General features: G+C 38.0%; 1 protein-coding gene across 1 annotated transcript in view; it reads left to right on the forward strand.

Moving 5' to 3' along the window:
- LOC122562612 (protein-tyrosine sulfotransferase 2-like) overlaps positions 1-24,395 on the forward strand; it is a 30,708-nt gene extending 6,313 nt beyond the window's left edge. Inside the window, exons 4-5 of the mRNA XM_043715597.2 lie at positions 6,397-6,456; positions 7,897-24,395. Coding sequence (XP_043571532.1) covers positions 6,397-6,432 — 36 coding nt within the window. The 3' untranslated portion in view covers positions 6,433-6,456; positions 7,897-24,395. The remainder of the gene's footprint in view (positions 1-6,396; positions 6,457-7,896) is intronic.
- Positions 24,396-26,173: the final 1,778 nt, after the last annotated feature.

Below are 26,173 nucleotides of genomic sequence, written 5' to 3' on the forward strand. Positions count from 1 at the left end.
AGGGAGAACTAGCCATTTGGATACAGAACAGGTTTGAAGGTAGAAGACAGAGGGTGGTGGTGGGGTTGCTTTTCAGACTGAAGACTTGTGACCAGTGGTGTGCCACAAGGATCGGTGCTAAGTCCACTGCTTTTCATCATTTATATAAATGATTTGGATGTTAACATACTATGCTGAACAAAGAGACCTTGGAGTGCAGGTTCATAGTTCCTTGAAAGTAGAGCCACCGCGAGATAGGATAGTGAAGAAGGCATTTGGTATGCTTTCCTTCATTGGACAGAGGAATGTTATTGGTTTTGAAATTCCATCTTTGGAATATTGTGTGCAATTTTGGTCTCCCTCCTACTGGAAGGATGTTGTGAAACTTGAAAAGGTTCAGAAAATATTTACAAGGATGTTGCTAGGGTTGGAGGATTTGAGCTACAGGGAGCGGCTAAATAGGCTGGGGCTGTTTTTCCTGGAGCGACAGAGTCTGAAAAGGGTGACCTTATGGAGGTTTTATAAAATCATAAGGGGCACGGATAAGATAAATAGACAGGAGTGTGGGAGTCCAGAACTAGAGGGCATAGATTTAGGGTGACAGGGGAAAAATTTAAAAAGGACCTAAGAGGCAACATTTTCACACAGAGGATGGTGAGTATACAGAATGAGCTGCCAGAGGAAGTGCTGGAGGCTGATACAATTGCAATATTTAAGTTATCTGGATGGGTATATGAATAGGAAGGGTAGAGAGAGATATGGGCCACCTGCTGGCACTGGGACTAGATTATCTGGTCGGTTTAAACAAGTTGGACTGAAGGGTCTGTTTCTGTGCAGTACGTTCCTGACACATTTCTGAAGCAGCTGGTGCTTGAACCTAGGCTTTCTGGCCTAGAGATGGGGACATACCACTGTGCCACAAGAGTCCCTTTTCAAAGAAGAGTAATGCATCTATTCCCTCTGCACTGAAGCCTGAGCTTTAATAATGTTTCTGCTGGTTTCAAGTTGAGGACCTTTCATGTGTGAGAAAATGTCATAACAACTACATTACAGAAACACAAATGTGTTTATGCACTAAATTACAATTACAAACAGAGTGTATTCTTAACATGACGTCTCTGATTATTTGACAGAAACCTTCAGTATTTTATTTCTTTTGGATAGCTCCCAACTACTGATCAGCATTTTCTCATTACATCTGCTGCTTTTGAGGCTACAATTTCTGCATTGTGTAACATTTTGCTCTAATATTGATTTTTGAATCTCAATATTTGTCACAATTAAAATGAGTTTCTCGGTTCAAAGTATTAGCTAGTTTATATTTATTCCATAATTACCATCCTGACTTGGATTTTATCTTTATTTTTATTTAATGTAATATTTTGTTAACTTTCACAGTTAATGTAAATTGTACCTCTGCTGGCCAGTTCAATTCTATACCTCTTGAATGTAATTTAACATGAATTGGAAACCTACTTAATGTTCTTCTGAGAATTTATACTCCATTGACGTCAGTAGAACATACAATCAGACAAGGCATAAAATGCAAATATAAGGTTATCTCATCTCCAGTGACTGGTAAAATTAGTGCTCATCAGACAGAATTAATAATAGTCTCATGCATACCAAATCAGAAAGCTAGTAAAAGCTAACACAGCTCCAGGAAAATGTGAGAGAACCCCAAAAGTTCTAGCTTCAACAATCCAAAAGAAATTACAAATGTAAAACAAAGATATGAAGCTAGAATTTTAGAACCCTATTCCAGATTAAATACCAATGAATTGGATATAGAATTTGCATGCTAAATTATTCCACTCCCAATTTAGTTAGACTTTCTCAAAGATATAAAGTCTGCAAACATTTACTTCATGGAAACTGTGTGTGCATTGAAGATGAAGGGAGAAAAATACTTAAACTGAAGGAAGATCTAGTAACCAAATTTACCTGTGTCCCAATACAGCACAATAGCAACATGACTGTACACAATAAGGAAATTGAGGGCAACATGCCCAGAATTTTCAAATACTGACTGGCAAACAAGGTAGCTTGATGCTGACTCAGGATTGAAATATAAATTGAATCAAAGTCACAGATAACATCCTTGAAATAGTTCTGAAAGGTGAATCTTCCTTATTGCAGCTTTTGATATGTCTGATTGCACTTCGATGCTTTCAGGCTTCTCCTGATTTTGAACTCATTGCATTTTCCTTTGCTTGGTTCAAATCCTACAGATTCAATTGTAATCCAAAGCATCTCCAATAAGGTCTTCTCTTTTTGTATTACCTCCAGGGTTCCCCAACAATTTGTCCTCTGCTTGCCCTACTCCTTTGCCTATTTACCCTATCCATGCCCCTCATAATTTTGTAAACCTCCATAAGGTCACTCCTCAGCCTCTGACACTCCATGGAAAACAGCCCCAGCATGTTCAGCCTCTCTCTATAGCTCAAATCCTCCAACCCTGGCAACATCCTTGTAAATCTTTTCTGAACCCTTTCAAGTTTCACAACATCTTTCTGATAGGAAGGAGACCAGAATTGCACGCAATATTCCAACAGTGGCCTAACCAATGTCCTGTACAGCTGCAACATGACGTCCCAACTCCTGTACTCAATACTCTGACCAATAAAGGAAAGCATACCAAACGCCGCCTTCACTATCCTATCTACCTGCACTTCCACTTTCAAGGAGCTATGAACCTGCATTCCAAGGTCTCTTTGTTCAGCAACGCTCTGTAGGACCTTGCCTTTAAGTGTATAAGTCCTGCTCAGATTTGCTTTCCCAAAATGCAGCACTTCGCATTTATCTGAATTAAAGTCCATCTGCCACATCTCAGCCCATTGGCCCATCTGGTCCAGATCCTGTTGTAATCTGAGGTAACCCTCTTTGCTATCCACTACACCTCCAATTTTGGTGTCATCTGCAAACTTACTAACTGTACCTCTTATGCTCGCATCCAAATCATTTATGTAAATGACAAAAAGTAGAGGACCCAGCATGCAATCGATGGTCAAATTAATAAAATATATCAAAAGGAATAGTATAATTAAGTTAAAATTTGTCAAAGCTGGCAGGACAAGGTGATGTCCCAACTGGGTAGAGGTTGCTGCAGGGTGGAGGCAATGGGATAGTGGTAATGTCGCTGTGCATTACTCCAGAGCTACAGGTTAATGTTGTGGTAACATGAGTTCAAATTTCACCATGGCAGATGTTGAAATTTGAAATCAGTAAAAATCTGGAATAGCTAACTAGCCTAATGGTATCGTCAATGTCAATTGTCACAAAAACCCATCTGGTTCACTAATAGGAGAAGAAAATTATGCTATTTTTTACCTGGTCTGGACTACATGTGACTCAATACAGGTATGTGACCACAGCAATGTTGTTTACTCTTAACTGCCCTCCAGATAATTTAGGGTGGATAATAAATGCTGGTGTGACACCTTCTAGTGATCCAGAGTAAACAAGTCCGCAAGTCTGCAGCAAGTGTTAAGTGCATGCAACATTGGCTTGGAGATGGAGCTAGAGGCTGAACTACATACTGCAACTCATCAGTGAGGGAATCATGCCACTTAAGGTCGGGTAATGTGATTTGATCGATGGTCAGGAATATTAGGGGATGCCGAAAGGAATGTAGTAGAAGGTAGTATTGTGGAGGGAATTGACACCATTCTTCACAGCAAAGAGTCGAAAAAGCTATGTTCCTTTCCTGGTGCCAGAATTCAGAACATCAGCTCCAGTTTAGAGCGGAACTTGCACTGGGAGAGAGAGGATCCAGTAGTTGTGGCTTAAATTGGCACCAACAACATAAATAAAACTGAGAGGTTATGTATACAGAGAATGTAGAGTTAACAGTAAATTGAAAAGCAGAATCTCAAAGATTATAATCTCAGGATTATTAGCTAAAATGAATATAAATTGTTATAGGGCTCTTAAAATTAGAGTTGAATACTTGGCTGAAAGACTAGTGTGGGAGAAGTGGGTTCTAGTTCATGGGGTACTGGAGAAAGTGGGGCTGTACAGTTGGGAAAGTCCATAACTGAATCACGCTGGGATCAGTATTCTTGTGGACCACATAACTAAGGAAATAAAGGATTTTAAACTAAACAGTGGAGGTAAGGGTTCAACATGGAAAGATAAGGTGTGTCCAAGAGTAGAATTAAGACAACACCGGACAGGAGTTACAGATAAATCAGGGTTAGAAAATAGTTGGAAGGGACAGAAAAAAGGAAACCCAAGACTACAAGACACTAACATCAAGACCAGATGGTACAAAGATAAAAAAGATGTAACATAGTTCTGTATCTGAATGTGTATATTATTTGTAACAAAGTTAACATTGGTGGTGCAGGTTGAGGGAAATAAGTATGATTTGATAACCATTACAGAGCTGTGGCTACAGGTTGAAATGGTCCTGAATATTGAAGGGAATGTAACAATCATGAATAGAAAGCTAGGTAAAATTGGGGTGATGCAGCAGTGTTACTCAAAGAAGACACTTGTACAATAATTATGGTTCCAGAGATTGAGATCTAAACTCGGTTTGGGTGGGGAGGAGGAATAATTGGGGAAATAAGTTACTAGTGGGTGTGGTCTACAGCCCCTAATGCTAACCACAATGTAGGGCAAAATATACAACTGGAAATATTGGGTGTTTGTGATTTAAAATAAAATGATAATCATGGATAATGTTTTTGTGAGAATTTCTTAGCATGTTCTGGAGCTGAGTAGAGAGCAATTATATTAGACTTGATTTTATATAATGTGATGGGATAAATGATCTGCGTAAAGGCACCCTTAGGTAACAGTAACCATATTGTTTGAATTTTGCATCCACTTTGAAAGGGAGAAGATTGGGTCTAAGACTAGAGTTTTAAATAAGGGCAACTGTAAGCATGAAAACTGAGGTGGCTGGAGTGGACTAGGATACTAGACTAGTGGTTAGATTAATGGACATACAGTGGCATTCATTTAAGGATATATTTATGAATAGTCAAGATAATTTATATTTCTTCTGTTTTCTAAACCACATTCCTAAAACCCCACCATCCATGACTAATTGAAGGAATTAGGGAAAGCATCAAACTTGAGGAAGAAGGATCTGACTGCATAAAGTGGCATGACATTCTGATCAATCATCTAAGGAACAGCAAAGAATGAGCACAAGCTTAATCTGGTGTAAGAAATTAGTGTATGAAAGGAGTCTAATTACAGATGTGAAAACTTGTAGCAAGAGTTTCTACAGGTGTTTAAAAATAAAGTAAATAAAATGAGTGTTAGTCCTGTTAGAGGGTGAATGGGATCTTAATAGATAATAAGGGAAATAGCACATGAAATTACTCAAAATTTTGTTTCTGTAGTTGACAGGAAAAATTTAGTAATAACTAGAAGTCAGGAGTGGAAAGGAGACGGCTACTTGGTAAAGTGACAATCACTAAGGTCTCTAGATCCTGATGGACTTCATCCTAGGGTCTTAGATGGTAAATGAGGTAGTAAATGCATTGGTGCTAATTTTCTAAAAATTCTAGCATCAGAGAGGCAGATGTTTGGTGCCTCGGTATCAAGGGATATAGAGAATTTGCAGGAAAATGGAAATAAGACCAATTGTGATCATATTGAAAAGTGGGAATATATTGCAGGGCATATGGCCTACTCCTGCTTGTATTTCTAACGTTTATTTCTATGGTTGAGTTGAAAGTAACAGAAGGGACAAGTAGTTCATTTTGTGGGAACACAACATTTCAGACACTGTGTAATTGAACAACACTTATTCATGGAACAACTATGAGAGAGCAGTGTTTGAATTTTTGTTGATTGACAAGTCAGTAGGTCATTAGAAAAGTCATTTAACATGTTTTTAATTGCCAAGACTGTTCCAAAAGTACACTTGTACAGCATGTAGATAAAGGGCTTACCTTGTGAAGAAAAGTTGAGTACGTTGGATTTTGTGATCCTATTGAAACATAAAAGATCATGAGGGGACTTGATAGTATGGATACTGGAAAGATATTTTCTCCCTCAGGGGAGACTAAACATAAGGGACACAGTTTAAGCATAAGAGGTTTCCATTTAAGATTGAGATGAGAATTTTCTCAAGGCTTGTTACTGTTTGGATTTCAAAAATCAGTCAAGGTTTAGTGATTAAATTTTTTCAGGGTTGAGTTAGATACATTTTTCATAATCAAGAGAGTCCATGACTATGGGAGGTAGATAAGAAAGTGGAGTTGAGACCACAACCAAATCAGCCATAAACTTCTCAAATGGCAGAGCATGCTTGAAGGCTGAATTGCCTACTTCTGCCATTCTGTGTTCCAACTTGGAAAAGACTGTGTGAAAGTTCTTGTACTTATTTTCTAGCTGAAAATCTAAGTACTTCCAAAACAACATGGCATTTAATTCTGTGAATTCGCTTTCTTGTAGGTAAAGCTGAATGTTACAGCAACTGGATTTCGGTAGCAACAAAACAGTGGATAATGACAGGTACGTGCACTTAATCATTTATGCTGCAGCTCAACCTAAAGGCTACTACAATGCCACTTTTTTATACCATATTTCTCTCCCCACTCTGATAGACTGGATTTCCACATGCATCTGGACCTCTGGAATAAAAACTGTTCAAGTTCCAGGTTAATTAACATTTCGCCATAAAGGTGCAGCTTTGTACTGCCTCATTCGATCAGCACTCTGCATCTGTGCCTGATAGGAGTCAACTGATATATGGATAGCCCTTGGCTTCCAGTAGCCAGCATCATGTTGATCTGGTTCACAAATGTCCTTCAGGGAAGGAAATTTGCCATCTTCTTCTGGTCTAGACTGCATGTGACTCCAGGCCCATAGCATTGATTCTTGACTGTCCTCTGAGCATGAATAGTTTTTTTAAAATCTCATAAAGCATCTTAAAATGTTTTGTTACACTATTTTAGTGCTAGTTTTTATTGTGTTGTTGTAGCTGAGTACATTGGATTTGCCTGGGATGTAAACCAAGCAAAAGGCAATAAAGGGAATAGGCAGATAAGCAGACATAGATCAAGGATAAATCAAAAGAAAAGAAATAAATAAGATATAACTGGCTAGATCACTTGCGCAGTTTCCACAATCTGTAACATCACAGGCACAGAATTGTATCCTGCTTGGTTTTTGAAGGCAGCTATCTGTGCAATTAGCTTCCAGTAAGTTCTGGGGAGTATTCATTATACTTAAAACTGAGATTCCAGGCTCTGAACTTTCAATAAGTTGATAATGGAAGGACAACCAGGTAGCAATTAAACCTCTGTCCTGTAGCTATCATGGGCACAATCTTTCTGACTTGAACACAGTTCAAAAACCAGTATAAACTTTCATTTCTTTGTTAAACTAGCTGTCTCTCTGTAAGGTCCTTGTTAACTTTAAAACATCTGCCATCTTTTTGAGTGTAATGCATCTCTGGAACCAAAATATCTCAAGCATTCTTTGAAAAATAATTCATTCGCAATTAACTTCAAAGCCTAGCCTCATAAATATCAGTTTTAGTTATTTTAGTATTTCCCCCATCCTGATCCTTATTAATTTCACAACCCCCCCCTATTCCACGCAAATGATAATTTCCCACTTTTAACTGACAACAAGAACTAATTTCTCAGTTCCATGGCTGCAATCTGCCACATCCACACTGGCCAATTAGTGCACCAGGCTGGTTTGGGCAGATTGTAGTGAAAGTTATGGTAATCTGGCCTTTGTCCCCAGATCTGCTGCCCTTTTGGGTTATTTCAGACTAAACCTATCCCCCTTTAACTTCTGAACCTATAATATGGAAAAGTCCCTGTAATTGAAACAGAATGATATGAAATAGCATATATTAACCAGAGTGATCAAGAAAGGGGGAAAATGAATTACAATAGTTTTTAGCAGATTGTTCAACTAATACAAACCTTTCTGGTCTAGAGGGAATCAGATTGTCTGGAAGACACAACAGAAAATGAAGTTACTGGAAACCTAAACTGGAAGCATAAACACCTGCTGGGAGAACCTATCTGTGCACATTGTGGAGTTTTGATGGAAGGAATGTATCTGTGACTATCTTACTGAATTTTACCTCCTTGTGAAGAAAGCTAATTTCATGATTCTTCTCCAAAGCTAATGTTTGCTAAATGTTTCCAAGGTGAAGTCATTTGTGCAAAGATCTGTGTTCCTATTGTAAGTGATGTTGCATCGATAGTTTTCTGTGATGGCTGTTTTTTTTAAATTTGGCCACGCTCCCTCCTTCATGCATATATTGACCAGTATGAATTGAGCAGTGCTTTAAGCTGCTGTATTATTTCCTATCAGCACTTTGACAATCAAGAATGTGTAAGCTTATGTTTTTTTTTTCTTACAAAGTATCACTAATAATGGATATTGAGTATACTTGATCAATTAATATTAATCAATTTCAAAGTTAAAACTAATAGTTTCCCCAGAAGATAACCAGTGTCTAAGTGAAATTCAAGCAAGGAGTTCCAATAACAGTTTGTGTAATAGCTAAACCCTGAATCTAGCATACTAAAAGCAGAAGGTGCTGGAAATACTCAGTAGGTAGCATCTGTATACAGAGTATAATATTTCTTAAATTCTGAAAATCCAGTTTGGTTTTATCATGTTAAAAATGATGATTTTGTTTTTAAAGATCTTCAAGCAAAGTTTTTGTCTTTTGATTTTTGACTGTCATGACTGGCTGTCTACCACAGTTTTGCTTTGGCTGACCAGAATGTATTAAAGCTCAGTAGAATTTGAGCTGAAGGTGACATAAATCTGCATCCATGTAAAGTCTGGTACCAGTAGTGGACTGATAGAAAGCATTCACCTTGAACTTTAAGTAAATAGCATTGCAAGAAGCTGGGTCTTAATGTTATAAATGCCTTCACTAGAGTAATGCCATGTGATGTAGGATACTTCATAATACTGTGATATGTTCTGTATAACTACCAGATCTTCAGTTGTAAATTGTACAAAACTTCAGTTATCTGCATATTATTAATTGATTATGTTGCCAAAAGAAAACCTGAGGATAAAATAATTCTCCATTTGAAAATCATTCCTTATCCAATTGTTCTATTGCTTTGTTAATGTTCTTTATCCAACCTTCACTCGCAAACAGAATATTAGCTGGCCACTTCTGCTCAATCTTACCTTTCAGAAATGGAGCTATGATAACTTAGTGTTACATTTTAAAATAAAATCTTTCTGTTCTGACCAGATTCTGATAATTCCTGGAATGTAAAGAAAATTTAGGTAAAGTTCACTGTTCAACATTTGTTTTTGTCTAAAAAAATTTCATTTTTCAGGTAAAGACTAATTCACATAAAATACATACAATAAAAACATTCAGTCCAATAGTCCATAGTGACATTTATACTCCACAAGCCTCCTTCTAGTCAATCTTTTTTTTTCTGCTTTTCATAGCTCTCTTCTATCTACTTATCTAATTTGTTTTGAAAGCCTTGGAAAAAACTATATGTAGTAGCATGCTTCACATTCTAACCATTTTGAATATATTAGTTTTTCCTGAGAGGATTTATTAATTATCTTAAATTTTTTGCTCTATTTTTGCATTGTTCAAAAGTCTAAACATCTATAATATGGCAGTTCTTTATATTGTTTCTGAAGAAAAAGACCCAAACATTCAGTCTTTCTTTTTAGTTAGAATCAATTTTGGTCCTATCCTCAAACCATTTTTGTACTTTCTTCTGTACTTTTATGTCTCTTTCATAGTGTGAAGTTTAAAAAGGAGATTTATGGCAGCATGACCAGAATCCTCTGTAGGTTTGACATATTCCACTGTGCTTTAATTGCTTTGCTGATATGCTTTGCTTTTATGATTTATTTCACCTGCATCCTTGGATCTCATTGTTCTTCTATTGCATTCTCTTTTTGATAAGGTGTAGAACCTGATAGTATTCTCCCTACCAAGGGGTATCACCTCATTTTTGTTAATGTTCATTTGTCATCCACCTGCCTAATACACATTGTGCTGCATTCTCCACCATGTTAACTGTACGCCAATTTGATATCAGTGCCAATATTTGACTATTGAGTTACTCGCTATTGAGTCCAAACATTCACTGAGTTATGACTCATAGTGGTCTCTGGGAACACTGCTTTCATATTTCTTCAATCTGAATAACTATCCTTGAGCACTACTATCTGCTTGATTATTTTTAAAGATCATTTGTTATTCATCCAGCTATTTGTCTTGACTCAGTGTGCCTAACCATTGTCGCGGGTCTCCTGTCAAGTACCTTACTGAGGCAGTTTCCCTTAGTTTGTCACTTAGAAATATTTACTCTGTTATTGGTGATAAATGAAATTGGATGATCTCTTAAGATTCTGTCCTTTCTTAAATGTGTAATTTTAATCTATAAGTAGAAGTACAATCTAAAAAAACAACATTTTAACTACATTGCTCACCACTTAAATCAAAAGGAGCAAAAGCTTTCTCTTCAGGACTAAACTTTACCTTCAGTTACTGAATTGCACAACATTTGCCAATTATTAGATGAATCCGTTTAAGATGGTGACTAAACTCTCAAAATTACCGAAGGTGTGGTTGGGTTTGCTTTCTTCATCTGCTAGGTTTCTTTCATTTTTTTCTTTAAAACAAAGATGTGTTCTGAGTTGCCAGTGAAGTTATTAGATTCTGGTCTTTCACCTGTGAATTGAGTTTTAGTCTCTCTAGGCTGCTGACACAAGTCTCCTCTGTCTCTTAGTTACAGGAAAAGAGTTTGTTCATCCCAGCAATCTTAAGTCCGTTCTCAATGGACACAAATTCATGGCATAAAACTTCTGAATTGCCATTGCATTTCTATTCTTGTTGAGGACATAACGGTCATTATTATGGATCGAGAAAAACTTTAATACGGGAAGCAGTATTCTAAAGTTGCTACTGGAACATGTTTTTGAGCAGAGTGGAAGAAATTATTTGTTGTATCTAATCCATGTTGTATCTGGTCTAGAAATGTTTATGTTGCCATTGATTAAATGCCGAAGAAAGCCTTTTTTTGTTTTGCTTACCAACATTAATCTTTCCCCTCTGGATTAGCACAAAATTTACTCAAAGTTAGAAAAAAACTCTAGTTCAGGCATTAATCTGCATCGCTGAAATAAATAGGAATATCTTTCAGAATTAGATAATAATTGCATTAGTTATCATATCTACTATTCTCCATTCTAGTGTTAACTCTGCTTTAGGAAAAGACATGAGGATGTGTGCTCTACAAAGATTTAACAGTGTTAACCTGCCAATGAATGGAAATCTTCCATTGTTTTTACATCTGATTGCTGAATTTGCTTCAAGCTGAACCAACAGCTCTTAAGAAGCAAGTTAGGTTTGGTTGAAGCTGTTCACTTTGGCATCAAACTGTGCATTAAAATGCAAATTGATATCGGGGAATTTATTGCGACCTTTGCTTCTGGAGCCATGACTCCCCTCCTGTCAGCCTAGTATAAATCCCTCCCTATTTCTCCCTTTTTTTAGCTTTGACAAAGGGTCAGTTAGACCGAAATATCAGCTCTTTTCTCTCCTCACAGATGCTGCCAGACCTGCTGAGATTTTCCAGCATTTTCTCTCTTTGGGTTCGGGAATGTCATGTTTCTCTGCCACTCTGTAATTTCAAAATTTGTCCTCAATTCTAACTACACATTTTCAGAATTGAGTGCAAAAACACTAAAAATACTCTAGAGGAACAATAGGAAAACATTTAGGAAACTAGTCATTTTAATTTGTTGACTATCATGTACATCTTAATTGTGCAGATGTAAGGAAAGGAGGGGGGCTGGGGCAGGGACGGCAGCATCACTCTACAAAAAGATTTTCCTCCTAGCGTTTAGCTCATTTTTTTAAATCACCTTTCAAAGAGTATTTAATTCTCTTCCACTAGTTCTGTGCCATGTACCGATGCATATTGGTTTGTTTTCTCCCTGACAGCACCTGAAACCTTTAGCAGGACAATAAGAATTGATTCATAAATTAGAAGGTTGGTTTCATCCCAGATGCATCGAGTCCCTAGTGGAGCAGTTGGCCAATCAAAGACCAGTAACCAAACATTAGATTTGTTATGTGTGGTTTGTTACCAAACTTGTGCTTATACCAAGGGGATAACTTGTCCATTGTCCTCATTACTTACTGTTACATCTCACTGGGGTAACACACCAGAAAATGGACTTCAACTTACAGAGTTGACACAAAAGTTAACGTTTTATAAGTATGCAGAGGTGCCCAATTTAGCTATCAGAACCAGACTGACATTGCATGAACCAAGTTTCTGGACTTAACAAGAATTACTATTTATTATAAATAATTAGACTGTAGCTACATATAAACAATTATAAGCTGCCTGCCTATAATTACTAATTAAAACTGACCCCCTCTATAAACACACACATACAGACAGACAGGGAAAAAAAATGTGGGTGTTACGTCAGAGGGAAAGATCGGTTAGGTAATTGGGCCTTCTCTGTTCCCACAGTTTTCTGTGAAAATTATTTTGCTGATTAATGCTGATTTGTGATCCAACTTCTCTAAATATGTTCACACACAGGTCCCTATTTATTAGAAGTCAGTTTATAGCAACAGCTGAAGGAAAAATAGAACTGGCTTTTTTCATGCTTAATGCCATTCCTTCTGCTGAAAACAGGCATAGCTCCTGAGCTTAGAGATCTCTGGCTTCTCACTATATTGTTCATAGCCCAAGTTGTTCAGCAAGTTGGGAATCAGTCATGTCTGTGTCAACAGTAAAGGTGTTTTTTTTGTCAGTGATTTGTGGACTCAACCAGTTAATCAGCAACTTGTTGCCAACTGAATTTTCATCTGTAAACAGCCCTAGGCTCCGGCTCGTCTGCAAGCCCTACCACTACTATTTGAACCAGCAGCTTTGTAAACTGCACTTGTAAAAAGTGCGTTAATCCTCCCAACAATCCTTGATTTTTAAAACCGATTCCATTTAACTCCACAAAGTACAGAAATTGCAAAGGGTCCTCCTTGGGAAAAGTGATCATGGCATGCTAGAAATTCAAATTCAATTAGAAAGAGGAACTGCCGTTCCACACTAGCAAACCAGGATAATTATGTAGGTATTTGTCCTGAGTTGACAGGGCTGGATGACTAAAAGATAGGACAATTGAGCAGTGGTAGATGCTAAAGTAATTTAAAAATGCAAAGGTAAATTATGAAAGAAAAGTAGTACACAATATTAAAATAGATACCAAAAGCTTCTATACGTAAAAAGGAATGGAGTAGCTAAAGTGAATGTTGGTCCCTTGTAGGATGAGATTGGGATGTTAATAATGGGGAACACAAAAATAGTAGCATCATTAAATCAATTTTTTAAATTCCGTTTTTATGGTGGAGGACACCAATGCCATCCAATAATAACCTCTGCATTACTTATTATTGAAGGGAATGAATGGAGAACAATCAACATTGCTAGGGGAAAAAGTACTAAGCAAACTGATGGGATTGAAGGCAGACAAGATCCCAGAGCCTGTTGGCCGACATTCTGGGGTCTTAAAGGAAGGGGCAGCAGCGATAGTGGATCCATTGGTCATAATATTTTAAAACTTCTTGAATAAGGGATAGGATCCAGTGGATTGGATGAATGTTAATATAATGCCCTATTTATTGAAAAAGAGAGTGAAGCAGATTAGGAATCTATATAGACTAGTTTAATATGTATCATTGAGAAATAGTTAGAATCTATTAATAAGGAAGTAACAATAGGACATTTGCAAATTCAAAATGCAATACTTCAGAGTGAGTTTGATTTTTATGAAATGTAAATTGTGTTTGATTGCTAGAGTTCTTTGAATATGTAACAATCAAGGTGGATAATGGAGATCCTGGAGATGTTATATATCTGGACTGCCAGAAGACATTTGATAAGGTGCTGCACAACAGGTTAATACACAAGATAAGATCACATGGGATTAGGGGTAATTTATTATCTTGGATAGAATGTTGGTTAACCTACAGAATCAGGATAAATGGGTCCTTTTCTCATTGGCAAGATTGAATTAGTGGGGAATCACAAGGCTCATTCCTCAGGCCCCAACTATTTACAAGCTAATGACTTGGCAACGGGGATAGAAAGTACTATAACCAAATATGCAGATGACCCTAAAATAAGGGGGAAAATAAGTTGCATTGAGGAAAAAAGAAATTTACAAATGAATATGGATAAGTTAGGTGAATGCACAAAATTTGGCAGAAGTTCAACATGGATAAGTGTGAGATTATCCATTTTGATAAACAGAATAGAAAGGCAACATATTACCTAAATGGAGAAAAATTGAGTGTTTTTGTTACATGAATTGCAGAAAGCTAATATGCAGGTACAGCGGGTAAACCGGAAGGCAAATGGAATGTTGGTATATACTGCAAAAGGAATAGAGCAACTGCATAAGGCATTAATGAGACCACACCTGGAGTTACATGAGGGATTTAGTTGCATTGGATGCAGTTCAAAGGAGGTTCACTGATTCTATATATAATGGTTTCAGTTTATGAGCGGAGATATAATTGAGGTGCATAAGATACTGAAGGGAATTGACGAAGTAGGCATAGAGAGGATATCTCATCATCTGGGGTAATCTGGAATGAAAAATCAGTTTTAGGATGAGGATAGCAGATTTAAAATAGATGAGAAATTATTTCTCTCAAAGGGTTGTGAATTTGTAGAAATCACTAACCAGTAGTGCAGTAGATGCTGAGACATTGAGTAAATTCAAGGAGGAGATTTGATTTTTAATTAGTACTGTGTTAAAGGGTTGGGGAGACTGGACACAAAAGTGATGTTGTGTCTGATGTGATTAGCCATGATTGTATTACATAGTTGAGCAGGTTTGAGGGATTCAGTTGTCTGCTGATGCTAGTTCTTATGTTCTTCTCTTTCATCCAAAGTGAAGGAGTTAAAAAGTAGGAAGAATTTTGATCATGTTTAACAAAGTATATTATGTTAATTTGAACTTTATGTCTTGTACTTTGACAACAGAAGTAACTCCAATAAGAAGTTTGGATATTATAATGGCATAGAATTTTAGCTACACACAGTTGCTTTAATTGCAGAGTATTATATTGTATTTATTCCAGTCAAATTAGAGACAGCATATGAGGGGAACAAGGAATAATTTATCAACAAATGGTGATACTTCCATCATGTTTGGTTTCTTAGTTCACATTTCAATAGTATTGATATAAGGAGAGATTTCTAGTGATTTAAAGAATGTTTGTAATTTTAAAATTAGATTACATTATAGTGTGGAAACAGGCCCTTCGGCCCAACAAGTCCACACCGACCCGCCAAAGCGCAACCCACCCAAACTCCTACATTTACCCCTTACCTAACACTACGGGCAATCTAGCACGGCCAGTTCACCTTACCTGCACATCTTTGGACTGTGGGAGGAAACTGGAGCACCCGGAGGAAACCCATGCAGACACAGGGAGAACGTGCAAACTCCACACAGTCAGTCGCCTGAGGCGGGAATTGAACCCGGGTCTCTGGTGCTGTGAGGCAGCAGTGCTAACCACCGTGCCGCCCACAAATATTCTACCTGTCTGCACCTCTCCTTGCTATTACATAAATTCAATCACTAATAAAATTAATTGGGAACACTAAACTACATGGACATATGCTGTGTTGCCCAATGGTTCAAACAATTATTGTTGTTGATATCCTGAGGAAAAGACCAAATTGATTAATAGGTTTTTAAACTTGGGCTGAGTGTCAGCAAGTTGTAAGTTTGCTTGCTGAACTGGTGGGTTTGTTCTTCAACATTTCGTCACCATGCTAGCTAACATCATCAGTGGCCTTCGGTGAAGCGTTGGTGTTCTGTCCCGCTTGCTATTTGTGTTTATATCCTTTGTTCTTCTAGCAGTGAGGCCAGTCAGGCTAGGGTGATGTCTATTGATGTGAATAGGGCCGTTACATTGAAGGAAACCATAACCTTGTTGTCCTCTACCTTTGATGTTAAGGAATTCCTGGTTCGAGTGGATTGAATCTCGTATCAGGTGTTTTCAGTTTGCTTTGCAGTTCCTTTGCTTGCCTGATGTCAGTGATATCTTTTCTGGTTCTGTTTCTGAGAGGCTGGTAAATGGAGTCCAAATCTATGTTTGTTAACGGTTCGACTGCCAGGCCTCTAGGAATTTCCATGCATGAATTTGTTTAACCTGTCCCAGGATGGATGTATTGTCTCTGTCAAACTGGTGTCCCTCTTCGTCTGTATAAATGGATACCTGTAATAGTTGGTCATGTCTTTTGGTGGCTAGTTGATGTTCATGTATCCTGGTGGCTGGTTTCCTGCCCGTCTGTCTAATGTAATGTTTATTGCTGTCCTTGCAGGATATTTTGTATATGATGTTCGTTCTGCTAGCTGTGAATATGGGGTCCTTTAAATTCATCAAGAGTTGTTTCTGTGTGATGACAGGTTTATGGGCCACCATGATGCCTAGGGGCCAGAGTAGTCTGGTCATCATCTCTGAAATGTCTTTGTATTGTAGGGTGGCTAGAGTTTCTGAGCGTGTTGTATCTTCCTGTTTAGGCCTATTGTGCAGGAATCGGCAGATTATGCTTATCAGGTAACCATTTGTCCCTGAATATGTTGTATAGGTGTTTTTGCTTGGCTTCTCATAGTTCCTGGGTGCTGCAATGTGTTGGTGTGTGTGTGTGTGTGTGGCTTTCATGTAAATGCTGGTCTGCAACACTCCATTGGCTTTTCGTTCTACTGTGACATCTTGGAAGAGGAGTTGGTTTTTGTTCTTTTCGTCTTTGGTGAATTTTATATGGGTAAGGATGTCATTTGTGCTTATATTTGTTCTAGTTTGCATTTTTGTGATGACAAAGGTGCCATCCACCTATTGGACCCAAAACTTGGGCTGGATCATGGGAAGGGGTGTTCGTTCTAACGTCTGCATAATTCCTTCTGCTATAAGTCTAGATATTGGTGATCCAATAGGCATCCCATTGACTTGTTTGTAGATCTTGTCATTTGAAGGTGAAATGGGTTGCGAAGCTCAGTTCTAGTAGTTTTGAGGATGCTGTCTTTGCTGATGGAGTTGGTGCTATCAGGTGTTTATATCCTTTGTTCTTCTAGCAGTGAGGCCAGTCAGGCTAGGGTGATGTCTATTGATGTGAATAGGGCCGTTACATTCAAGGAAACCATAACCTTGTTGTCCTCTACCTTTGATGTTAAGGAATTCCTGGTTCGAGTGGATTGAGTCTCGTATCAGGTGTTTTCAGTTTGCTTTGCAGTTCCTTTGCTTGCCTGATGTCAGTGTGCCAGGAAGTGAGACTGTCGGTATGAGGGGGGGCCTTCTTTATGTATCTTTGGTAATCCATACAAACAGTATGTTGGATCCTTCTGGATTTATTCTTTGGAGATGTCTTGTTAATTTCACCTGTCTTGTGTAGTTTCCTCGGGGATGCTACAATGCGGTTTTCTGGAGTTGAGTCAAGCGCCACCTACAGTAGGTGTGTTATTTGTTCGTAGTGTGTTTGCTTTTTCAATGTATTGTATTCTGTTCAGAATGAAGTCATGAGCCCTTTTTTTGCCCGTAGGATTACAATAGTTCTTTCTTTTCTGAGTCCTTCCAGGGTTTTCCAGTGTATTGAAGGTGTTCCTTTCTTTCTTCCTGCTTGGTGTTGGCACTACTGTTGGTCTGATGGCCTGCTAGGTTTCTTCTGTAAGTCTGTTGTCTTTCAGGGTGGACACCAGTGCTGCTAGGAAGTCCTTTTTATCCGTGTCTGTGGTTGAAGTTCATCTCTCGTACTAAGACTGCTTTTTCAGAGTTTGAGAGTAGTCAGTCAGACAGGTTCCTATCCAAGTCTCTGAATTGTCCGTGTCATTGCTGTGTGAGAGCATGGACAGTTTTTCTTGTAGGGCTAGTCTTTTCTTCACCTTGGTCTTCTGTTTTTTTTAATGTTGATGACTTGCTCTAGCATACATGTCCAGTCATGGTCAGTCACGTTAGTGTACAGAATTTTTTGGCGTGAACTTTCTCATCCATATATATATATATATATGGAGTCTGTTGTGGGCATCATTTATCATTTCTCGTAGCATTCTGTGATTGTTCTGTTCTCTTGGTTTGTGGGGTGTTGAGAGGAGATTTGTATTTGACACATCGTGGCAATAACTGTTTCCTGAGGGATTTGTGTAGAAAATACAATTGTTGGTGGATGGTGTTTGGTTTTCATCTTCGGGCTAATTTGAGCTTACCATGTCCATAGGTGTTTCAGATTCTGGAGAAGAGTGTCAGCAACTTGCTTGTTTTCACTTTTCCTTTTTGTCTATGGTGCTGCCAATAAGTAGATCATGCATTCCTCTTTCTTTCCACCATTTGTTATTAAGAATCCTCAATAAAATATTCTCAGTTTCAGTTGACCATTGACAATTTGTCACAATCTTTTATGTCCAGTCACTTCACAGCAAACCTAACAACTCCTGTGTATGTCACTGGCATGCCATGATTTTCCAATTTACAAATTCATTTATTTTTGTAATTTAAATGTAGTTTTTAAAGATTTATAGGGATTGCAGTATAATGCTGGAGAAGTTGCTAAGATGTTGTTTTGGTCAGATTCACGGAATTATCTTGAGAAAACTACTTCACAAAAAATGTGTTGAGATGAAAATTTTTCTCCTGTAAAAGATTAACTAAATCAAGAAAAGGACATACCCCCGACCAATTAGATATTTAAAGGAACTATACAGTCATACAGCATGGAAATAGATCCTTCAGTCCAACCAGACCACACCAAACATAATCCCAAGCTACATTAGTTCCACTCGCCCACTCTTGGCCCATATCTCTCCATACTTTTCCTATTCATCTATCTATCCAAATGTCTTTTAAATATTGGAATTGTATCTGTATCCACCACTTCCTCAGGAAGTTCATTCCACACATGAACCACCCTCTATGCTTAAAAAAAAAATGCCTCTCATGACATTTTAAAATCTCTCTCTGCTCTCACCTTAAAAATGTGACCCCTAGTCTTTAAATCTTCTGTTTCTAGGGAAAAGACAACAACCATTAAATCTATCCATACCTCTCATTATTTTACAAATTTCTATCAAGTTGCCTCTCAACCTTCTACACACCAGTGAAAAAAGTCCCGGCCTATTCAGCCTTTATTTAATAACTCAAACCTTCCATGCCTTGCCACATCCTGGTAAATCTCTTCTGAATCCTCTACAGCTTGATTATTTTCTGTAACTGGGTGACCAGAACTGGACATAGTATTCCAGAAGAGGCGTCACCAATGTCCTGTACAACTTCAACATGACTTCCCAATTCCTTTACACAAAAGGACTGAGCAATGAAGGCAAGCATGCCAAACACCTTTTTTAACCACCCAGTCTATGTGATGCAAGCTTCAAAGAATTATGTACTTGCACCCTTAAGTCCCTCTGTTCTACAACACTACCCAAGGCCCTACCGTTGATTGTATAAGCCCTACCCTTGTTTGTTGTACCAAACTGTAATATCTTACATTTTTTTCAAAGTTAAATGTCATTTTTCAACCCATTGACGCATTTGATCAAGATCCCTTTGTAATCTTAGAAAACATCTTTCACTGTCTATTATGCCACCAATTTTGTTGTTGTCCACAAACCTATTAATCATGCCTTCTATATTCTCATCCCAATCATTTATGTAAAGATGCTAAATGGTGAGAAATGACAAGAGTTTTGCTGTCTGATGCTCAGTTTGCATTTTTCCAGAGCCACTCATTCCCTGAATTCCACGATTCAAATATTTTTCCACCAGTAAGGTTAAAATAAGGTGAAGTAACAGCATTGATGCCACATTTGATTTAAAGAGTCCCAGGAAAATGTATATGAATGGGAATCGAGAGAAAACATGCTGCTGTTTAGCACAAAGGAAGGTGATTGTCGTAGTTGCAGATCTCTCATCTCTGTTCCTCAGGGCCAAACATTTTTATCTACTTCATCAATAATGTTCCTTCCGTTATAATTTCAGAATGGGGACATTGTGCAATTGACATGGAATGTTCAATACCATAAAGCGCCAATAATGTCATATGCAGCAAAGCCTGGCCAGTCTCTAGGCTTGGGCTGATAAGTGGCAAGTAATATTTGTGCATTATGCCAGACAATGACTATTTCAATAAGAAAAAATTTAATTGTCTCCCTTTGACATTCAATGGTGATAGCATCACTGAAACCCCTAAGTGGTTACTGTTGACTAGAAATTGAATAGAACAGCTGTATAATACTGTTACTATAAGAGAAGGTCAGAGGCTAGTTATTCAGTGGTCAGTAATTTGTTTCCCAACTCTGAAATCCTGTCTACCATTTGCAATGTTTAAGTCAAGAGTATAATGCAATATTCTTCACCTGTCTGGAGAGATGAATTTTCACCAATATGCAAAGAGTTCGACACTGTCCAGGACAGAGCAACAAGTTTGATTGGAATCGTATCCATAACTTACACCACTGACAAAGAGTACAGCAATATGTTATCCAAAAGATACAGCTCAGCAACTCGCCCAGGTTCCTTTGTCAGCACTTTTTAAAGCTGTGACCTCTACCCCTGAAAGACAAGGGCAGCAGATGCATGGGAACACTGCCTCCACGTTCACCTCCAAGCCGATGGTCCAAAATTCTTGAATCTCCTTACAGCACTGTCGGTATATGTACATCTTAAGGACTGTAGCAGTTGAACGCAGCTGAGCGTCACTTTCGAGAAGACAGTGAGAAAGAGACAATTAAACCTGACTTGGCCAGTGTTGCGCTCATCCCATGAAATAGATTTGTTTCAAAAGATGCACAAACTACTCTTAATTCAAGACCTGAAAAATAGACAAGTCCAGCACAACTCACATTCATTAATTTTCTGATGCAGACATGATGGGAGGTATGCCTCTGCCCAGTCTAATTGTACATTATTGGTCTGTTTGACTGATAGGTTCTTCAACCATTTCCCAGCTTCTTCTGAAACCTGTGAAAGAAGGAGGTTGGATTTCTGACCATGTGTACTGGAAATAGTGATTGTGTTACTGAACTAGTAATTCAAAAGCCTGGACTAATGATCCAGACACCCAAGATATGAGAACAAAAGTAGGCCGTTCAGCCCAGCTCTGCTCTGCTATTCAATAAGATTATGGTTTATCTGATAATCCTCAATCCCGTTTGGGTTTAAATCTCATCACAACAGCTGGGAAAATTTAAATAATCTAATTAAATAAGCTTGGAATCAAACTAGTACCTGTCGTAGTGAATATATAACTTAGATAATTGAAACAACCCTTCTGTTTCACCAAAATCCTTTGTTGCAAGGTGAGCAATTTAAGTCAAGCTCCTTATGTTGCACTTTATCTTATGCCTCTTGAAAGTCTATGTACATTTAATTGATCACAATCCCCTCATTAGTCCACCTTGCTGTCTCAACTAAAAACTTACTCAAGTGAGTCAAACATAACTTAATCCGTGCTGGTTTTCCTTGATTAATCCACATTTGTCCAAGTAACTGTTAATTTTGTTTTGACTGATGTTTCTAAACGTTTTTCCACCACTAGGGTTAAACTGAATGGTTTGTAGTTGTTGGGCTTATCCTTCCATATTTTATTCGACAAAGGGTGTATCATTTGGAATTCTCTAGTTCTGTGGCAGCACTTCCTATATCTAAGCAGATTTGAAAGATTATGACCAGTGCCTCTGCAATTTCTGAATTTCTGTACAACTTCTGTATTCTGGATGTGTCGAATTTGATTGTCATTAATCAGGTACGGTTGTCTGTGGAGATCCTGCATATACAGCTTGCTCACGAAGTAGAATATTGAAAAGTTCTTTCATCGCTCTTATAGAAGAATAAATCGGTTTCACCGTCAACTCAACAACAGGGGTTTTTTTTCATAAGTGGGAAAGATCAGCTGAGCAGCTCATCCTCATGGGTTTCTTGTTCCCCAACTTATTTCAGATACCAAAGCACTCACCAACTAATCACTGTTTAGAGTACCACCCAGGGTCTACAGCAGAACCGTTATCACCAGTCATATGATTTTTAGGTAGCTTTATAAGAAATAATCTTTAATGTAATATAGCATTGAAATAATTCACTCACCACTGTTTTCTGTATCTTCGGTCCTCTCTGTCAAATTGCTCACTTCTCTGGAAATCATAATGGTGATCTTCTTAGTAAATTATTCTCTATTTACTATTCTCCCTTTGTCAATCCAGAGTTAAAAATTGTTGGTTAATATTTTCAAATTGTTTGAGCTATGCATAAATATTTGCCTGATTAATGCATTGCACCATAATATTAATATTGTACAATGTTGTGATTATACACACACACACACACACACACTCTCACCGGAAGACTCCACAATCAAAAATGATCTGTTCCTATGTTCTTGATTTTTGTGTGTTGCAGAACATGTTTGTACTCTTGGGAACCTGCAGTTCTATGATTTACTTTGTTGACTCTTTGTGGATTTATGACAGAATTTCAAAACCAGAATATAAGAACTTCTAAGCATATGTTTGTTCCAAGAAAACCCTGAATATTGATTTTCAAAACAAAAATTCTCTGGTTCTTGAACGTTGCTATCTATTACATTTAGGAGCTTCTTGACGTAATTTTAATCAAGGTTATCTTTTGTTGGCTGCAGTGGTAAATTATTTGATGACATTCCTCTTAGCTGGTGGCAATAAAGTGAGTTTGTATTTCTGTCTTGAGCTCAATGTTGAGGACATTATAACAACACTTTAAATTTCTAACTAATTTACATATTGGACTGTGTCAGGAAAAGTCATTTTGGCCATAAAATGCAATTTAAAGCTTCTTATTATTTCTCTCACAGTATATATCTGATTAGCCTCGTCAAAGGACAAGGAGAAAATGTACAATCCAATAAGTGCTGAATCCTAATATAACGATTTGGAGCTGATGTCTAATTTTATACTGAGTGTATCTGAATTAACAACATGATGCTGAGAATAGCATTTGAAAGGTACAAAATAAATTGAATAGTTTAGGTATAGAACTTGCGTTACTTATGAAAAGACAAAAGATAGCTTTAATGTTTTGGTTTCAGTTATGCAATATGCAGTATTTAACATTAAGCCATACAGCGTCCTCTGGGGTGAATTGCAAGACATTTCTGAAACATTTGAAGCACTACTTCAAAATGCCTGTAATGTGCACTTTGGCTGGAGTGACAGCACCTGTTCCTGTACATAATTGACATACAAGTATAACATCAGATTCCAGAGGGTACTCTTCATCGCCTGTGTGACATTTGAAGATCTGTCCTTGTGGTACTGCTAGTAACACAGGATGCTTTAGAATGAAGGCTTCTTAAAAACTGCCTGGAAAACAATTATTGACTAATCACAAACTTGCACTGATTGTTATAAAGAGTTGAAGATTGTGAGAAGTAAAGTTATTAATATAGATATTGACATATGTATTAGGGTGCATACATATCCAAGTGGATACATTTCTAAGCTTCCTAGAAATGTTAATCTCCACAGGCGGTAAAGACAATGACTGAAAATTGTTTCCTATTTATTATCTCTTTAAATTAACCTGCACACACGATCTCTATTCATCCTTCACCTTATTTCATTGTGGCAGATAAATCCTTCACTTAACTTAACAATGTTTGTACATGTATTATGTGTACATCAAAATAATGTCATCTTAATTTACATATTAAAAAGGTACTACGATAATTTAGATGATTGCCTCATATGTACCTTGCCCCACTTCTATACATTTGTAATGCTAAATTAATAGAATGTGCAAAATGGATACAGTGATCAGTAACAGTAGCAGACATTAGTAAATTTGGCAATTGTAATTAAATAGAAACTGACTGGTTTGTTTGTTTAATGTAAAAAAAAAGTGCAGGATAAACAAAAAGAACAGGCTGTATTAATACAGAGAAAAACAGAGTTACCGTTTCAAGCCCATTGAGACTTCAGAGCGGAAGAATGTTAGACTTTATTCTTCAGACTGTGTTCATAAGGCAGGCTGAACCATTTGAGTGCGCACAATAGCACACACAAACACAAACAAGCTGTGTGACATAAAGGGAGTCCTGTTTGTTTAATTGTATTTCCCCACTCAAATTCATAGTCTCGCATTATTTTCTTCCACTTGGCCTTTGAACTCCCTCTGACAACAAAATGTTGGTAATTGGTGACTGATTGATTGTTCTGGGAGTCGATAGGAAGTGAACTCTGAAGCTGTAAGACAAAGGAAGCAGCAAATTCTGTCATCAGTCACAGAGGTGGAAGGGTGGGACCTGAGTCAGTCCAGTGTGTCACAGTAGACCCCAGTAAGCAGTTCACTTATTAACAAAAATCTTTTGCTAATGGAATAGTCAAACAATTCTCAGTATGTTGGTTTCTTTGACTCTTATTAAAAATTTCCAAGACTTCTGTTGTGAATTTTAATACAATACTCCAATGTTCCACATGTGCATGTTGTGGTATTGGCCACAAATGCAATCTTTATACAGTTGAAATGGGAATGGTGCAAGTGAATCAGAACAGAAACAGCAGGTCAGGGAGAGTTCAAAGGATTTTTAGACATCAAAATATCGTTGAACATCAGACAAAGGGAGTGGTAATGATGATTGCAAAGACAAAGCATTGGCCAGATTAGTTGCTAATAATCGAATAAAAACAAACTCTGACTGAAAGCAAAACCATGAAAAAAAGGGGTAAATCTCTTGATTGAGTTGGAAGGAATCAAAATAGAGGGCACAGTTCATGGCCTGAAGTTATTGAACTTGCTTGTGAACTAAGCCAAGGTGTTATTGCAATGCAGTCATCCTCTGCATTTGGTCTCCTTCAGTGGCCACAATAGATTAGATTGAAATATGAACTTAAATAGCTTAATAGAGTTTGGGCCCTTGGATGGTGAGGAAGGAGGAGTTGAAGGGGCAAGTGGTACACTTATGATTGCATGGGAAGTTGTGTGGATTGGGGGGAGGGGTGGAATAAGGTGTCAGTGGTGATGGAGTGGACCAGAGTATGAAATGGTCCCTTCAGACTGCTGAAAGGGGAGGGGACGATATGTATGATGGTGGCATCAGACTGAAGGTGAGAGAAATGGCCGAAGATGATCCTTTGAATGTGGGACTGGGGGGGGGGGGGCAGAAAGTGAGGACAAGTGGAACCTTATCATTGTCTTGGGAGGGAGAGATAGGGGTGAGAGCAGTACTGAGATATAGATTGGACATGGTTAAGGGCCCTATCAACCACAGTGTGAGGATATCCTGAATTGAGGAAGAAGGAAGACATGGCATAAGTACAACTTGTGGATGCTAGCATCATCAGAATAGATGTGACAGAGACAAAAACTGGAAGAATGGAATGAAGTCCTTACAGGAAGCAGGGTATGAGCAAGCAAAGTCGATATAGCTGTGCAAGTTGGTGGATTTGTAATGGATATTAGTACATAGTTCATTCCTGGAAATGGAAACCGCAAAATTAAAGAATGTAAGGGAAGAATCAAAGATGGACCAGGTGAAGATAAGAGAAGGATGAAAGTCCGAAGCAAAATTTCAGAATTTTTCAGTTCCAGAGAAGAGCAGGAAGAACACCATACAGTCATCAAAGCTTTGGCAAGGATCTTCAGCCTTTCCTCTGCCTTTCAGGTACTTACACATTTCTGGTACTGAACTATTTCAAATATTCCGGATTTGCATTTTTATAGAACATAGAAGAATACAGCGCAGTACAGGCCCTTGGGCCCTCGATGTTGCGCCGATCCAAGCCCACCTAAACTACACTAACCCACTATCCTCCATATACCTATCCAATGCCCTCTTAAATGCCCATAAAGAGGGAGAGTCCACCACTGTTACTGGCAGGGCATTCCATGAACTAACAACTCGCTGAGTGAAGAACCTACCCCTAACATCAGTCCTATATCTACCCCCCCTTAATTTAAAGCTATGCCCCCTTGTAATACCCGACTCAATACGCGGGAAAAGGTTCATACTGTCGACCCTATCTAACCCCCTAATCATCTTGTACACCTCAATCAAGTCACCCCTAAACCTTCTTTTCTCTAGTGAAAACAGCCCCAAGTGCCTCAGTCTTTCCTCATACGGTTTTCCTTCCATACCAGGCAACATCCATTTTGTATTGTAAATTATTTTAGTTTGTTAAGCTGTCCTGCGTACCATTTGAATTTGATAATTAC

This window comes from Chiloscyllium plagiosum, unplaced genomic scaffold, assembly GCF_037043375.1.
Source record: "Chiloscyllium plagiosum isolate Xiang-an unplaced genomic scaffold, Cpla_swu_hap1 HiC_scaffold_24, whole genome shotgun sequence".
In the NCBI taxonomy this organism is placed as follows: domain Eukaryota; kingdom Metazoa; phylum Chordata; class Chondrichthyes; order Orectolobiformes; family Hemiscylliidae; genus Chiloscyllium; species Chiloscyllium plagiosum.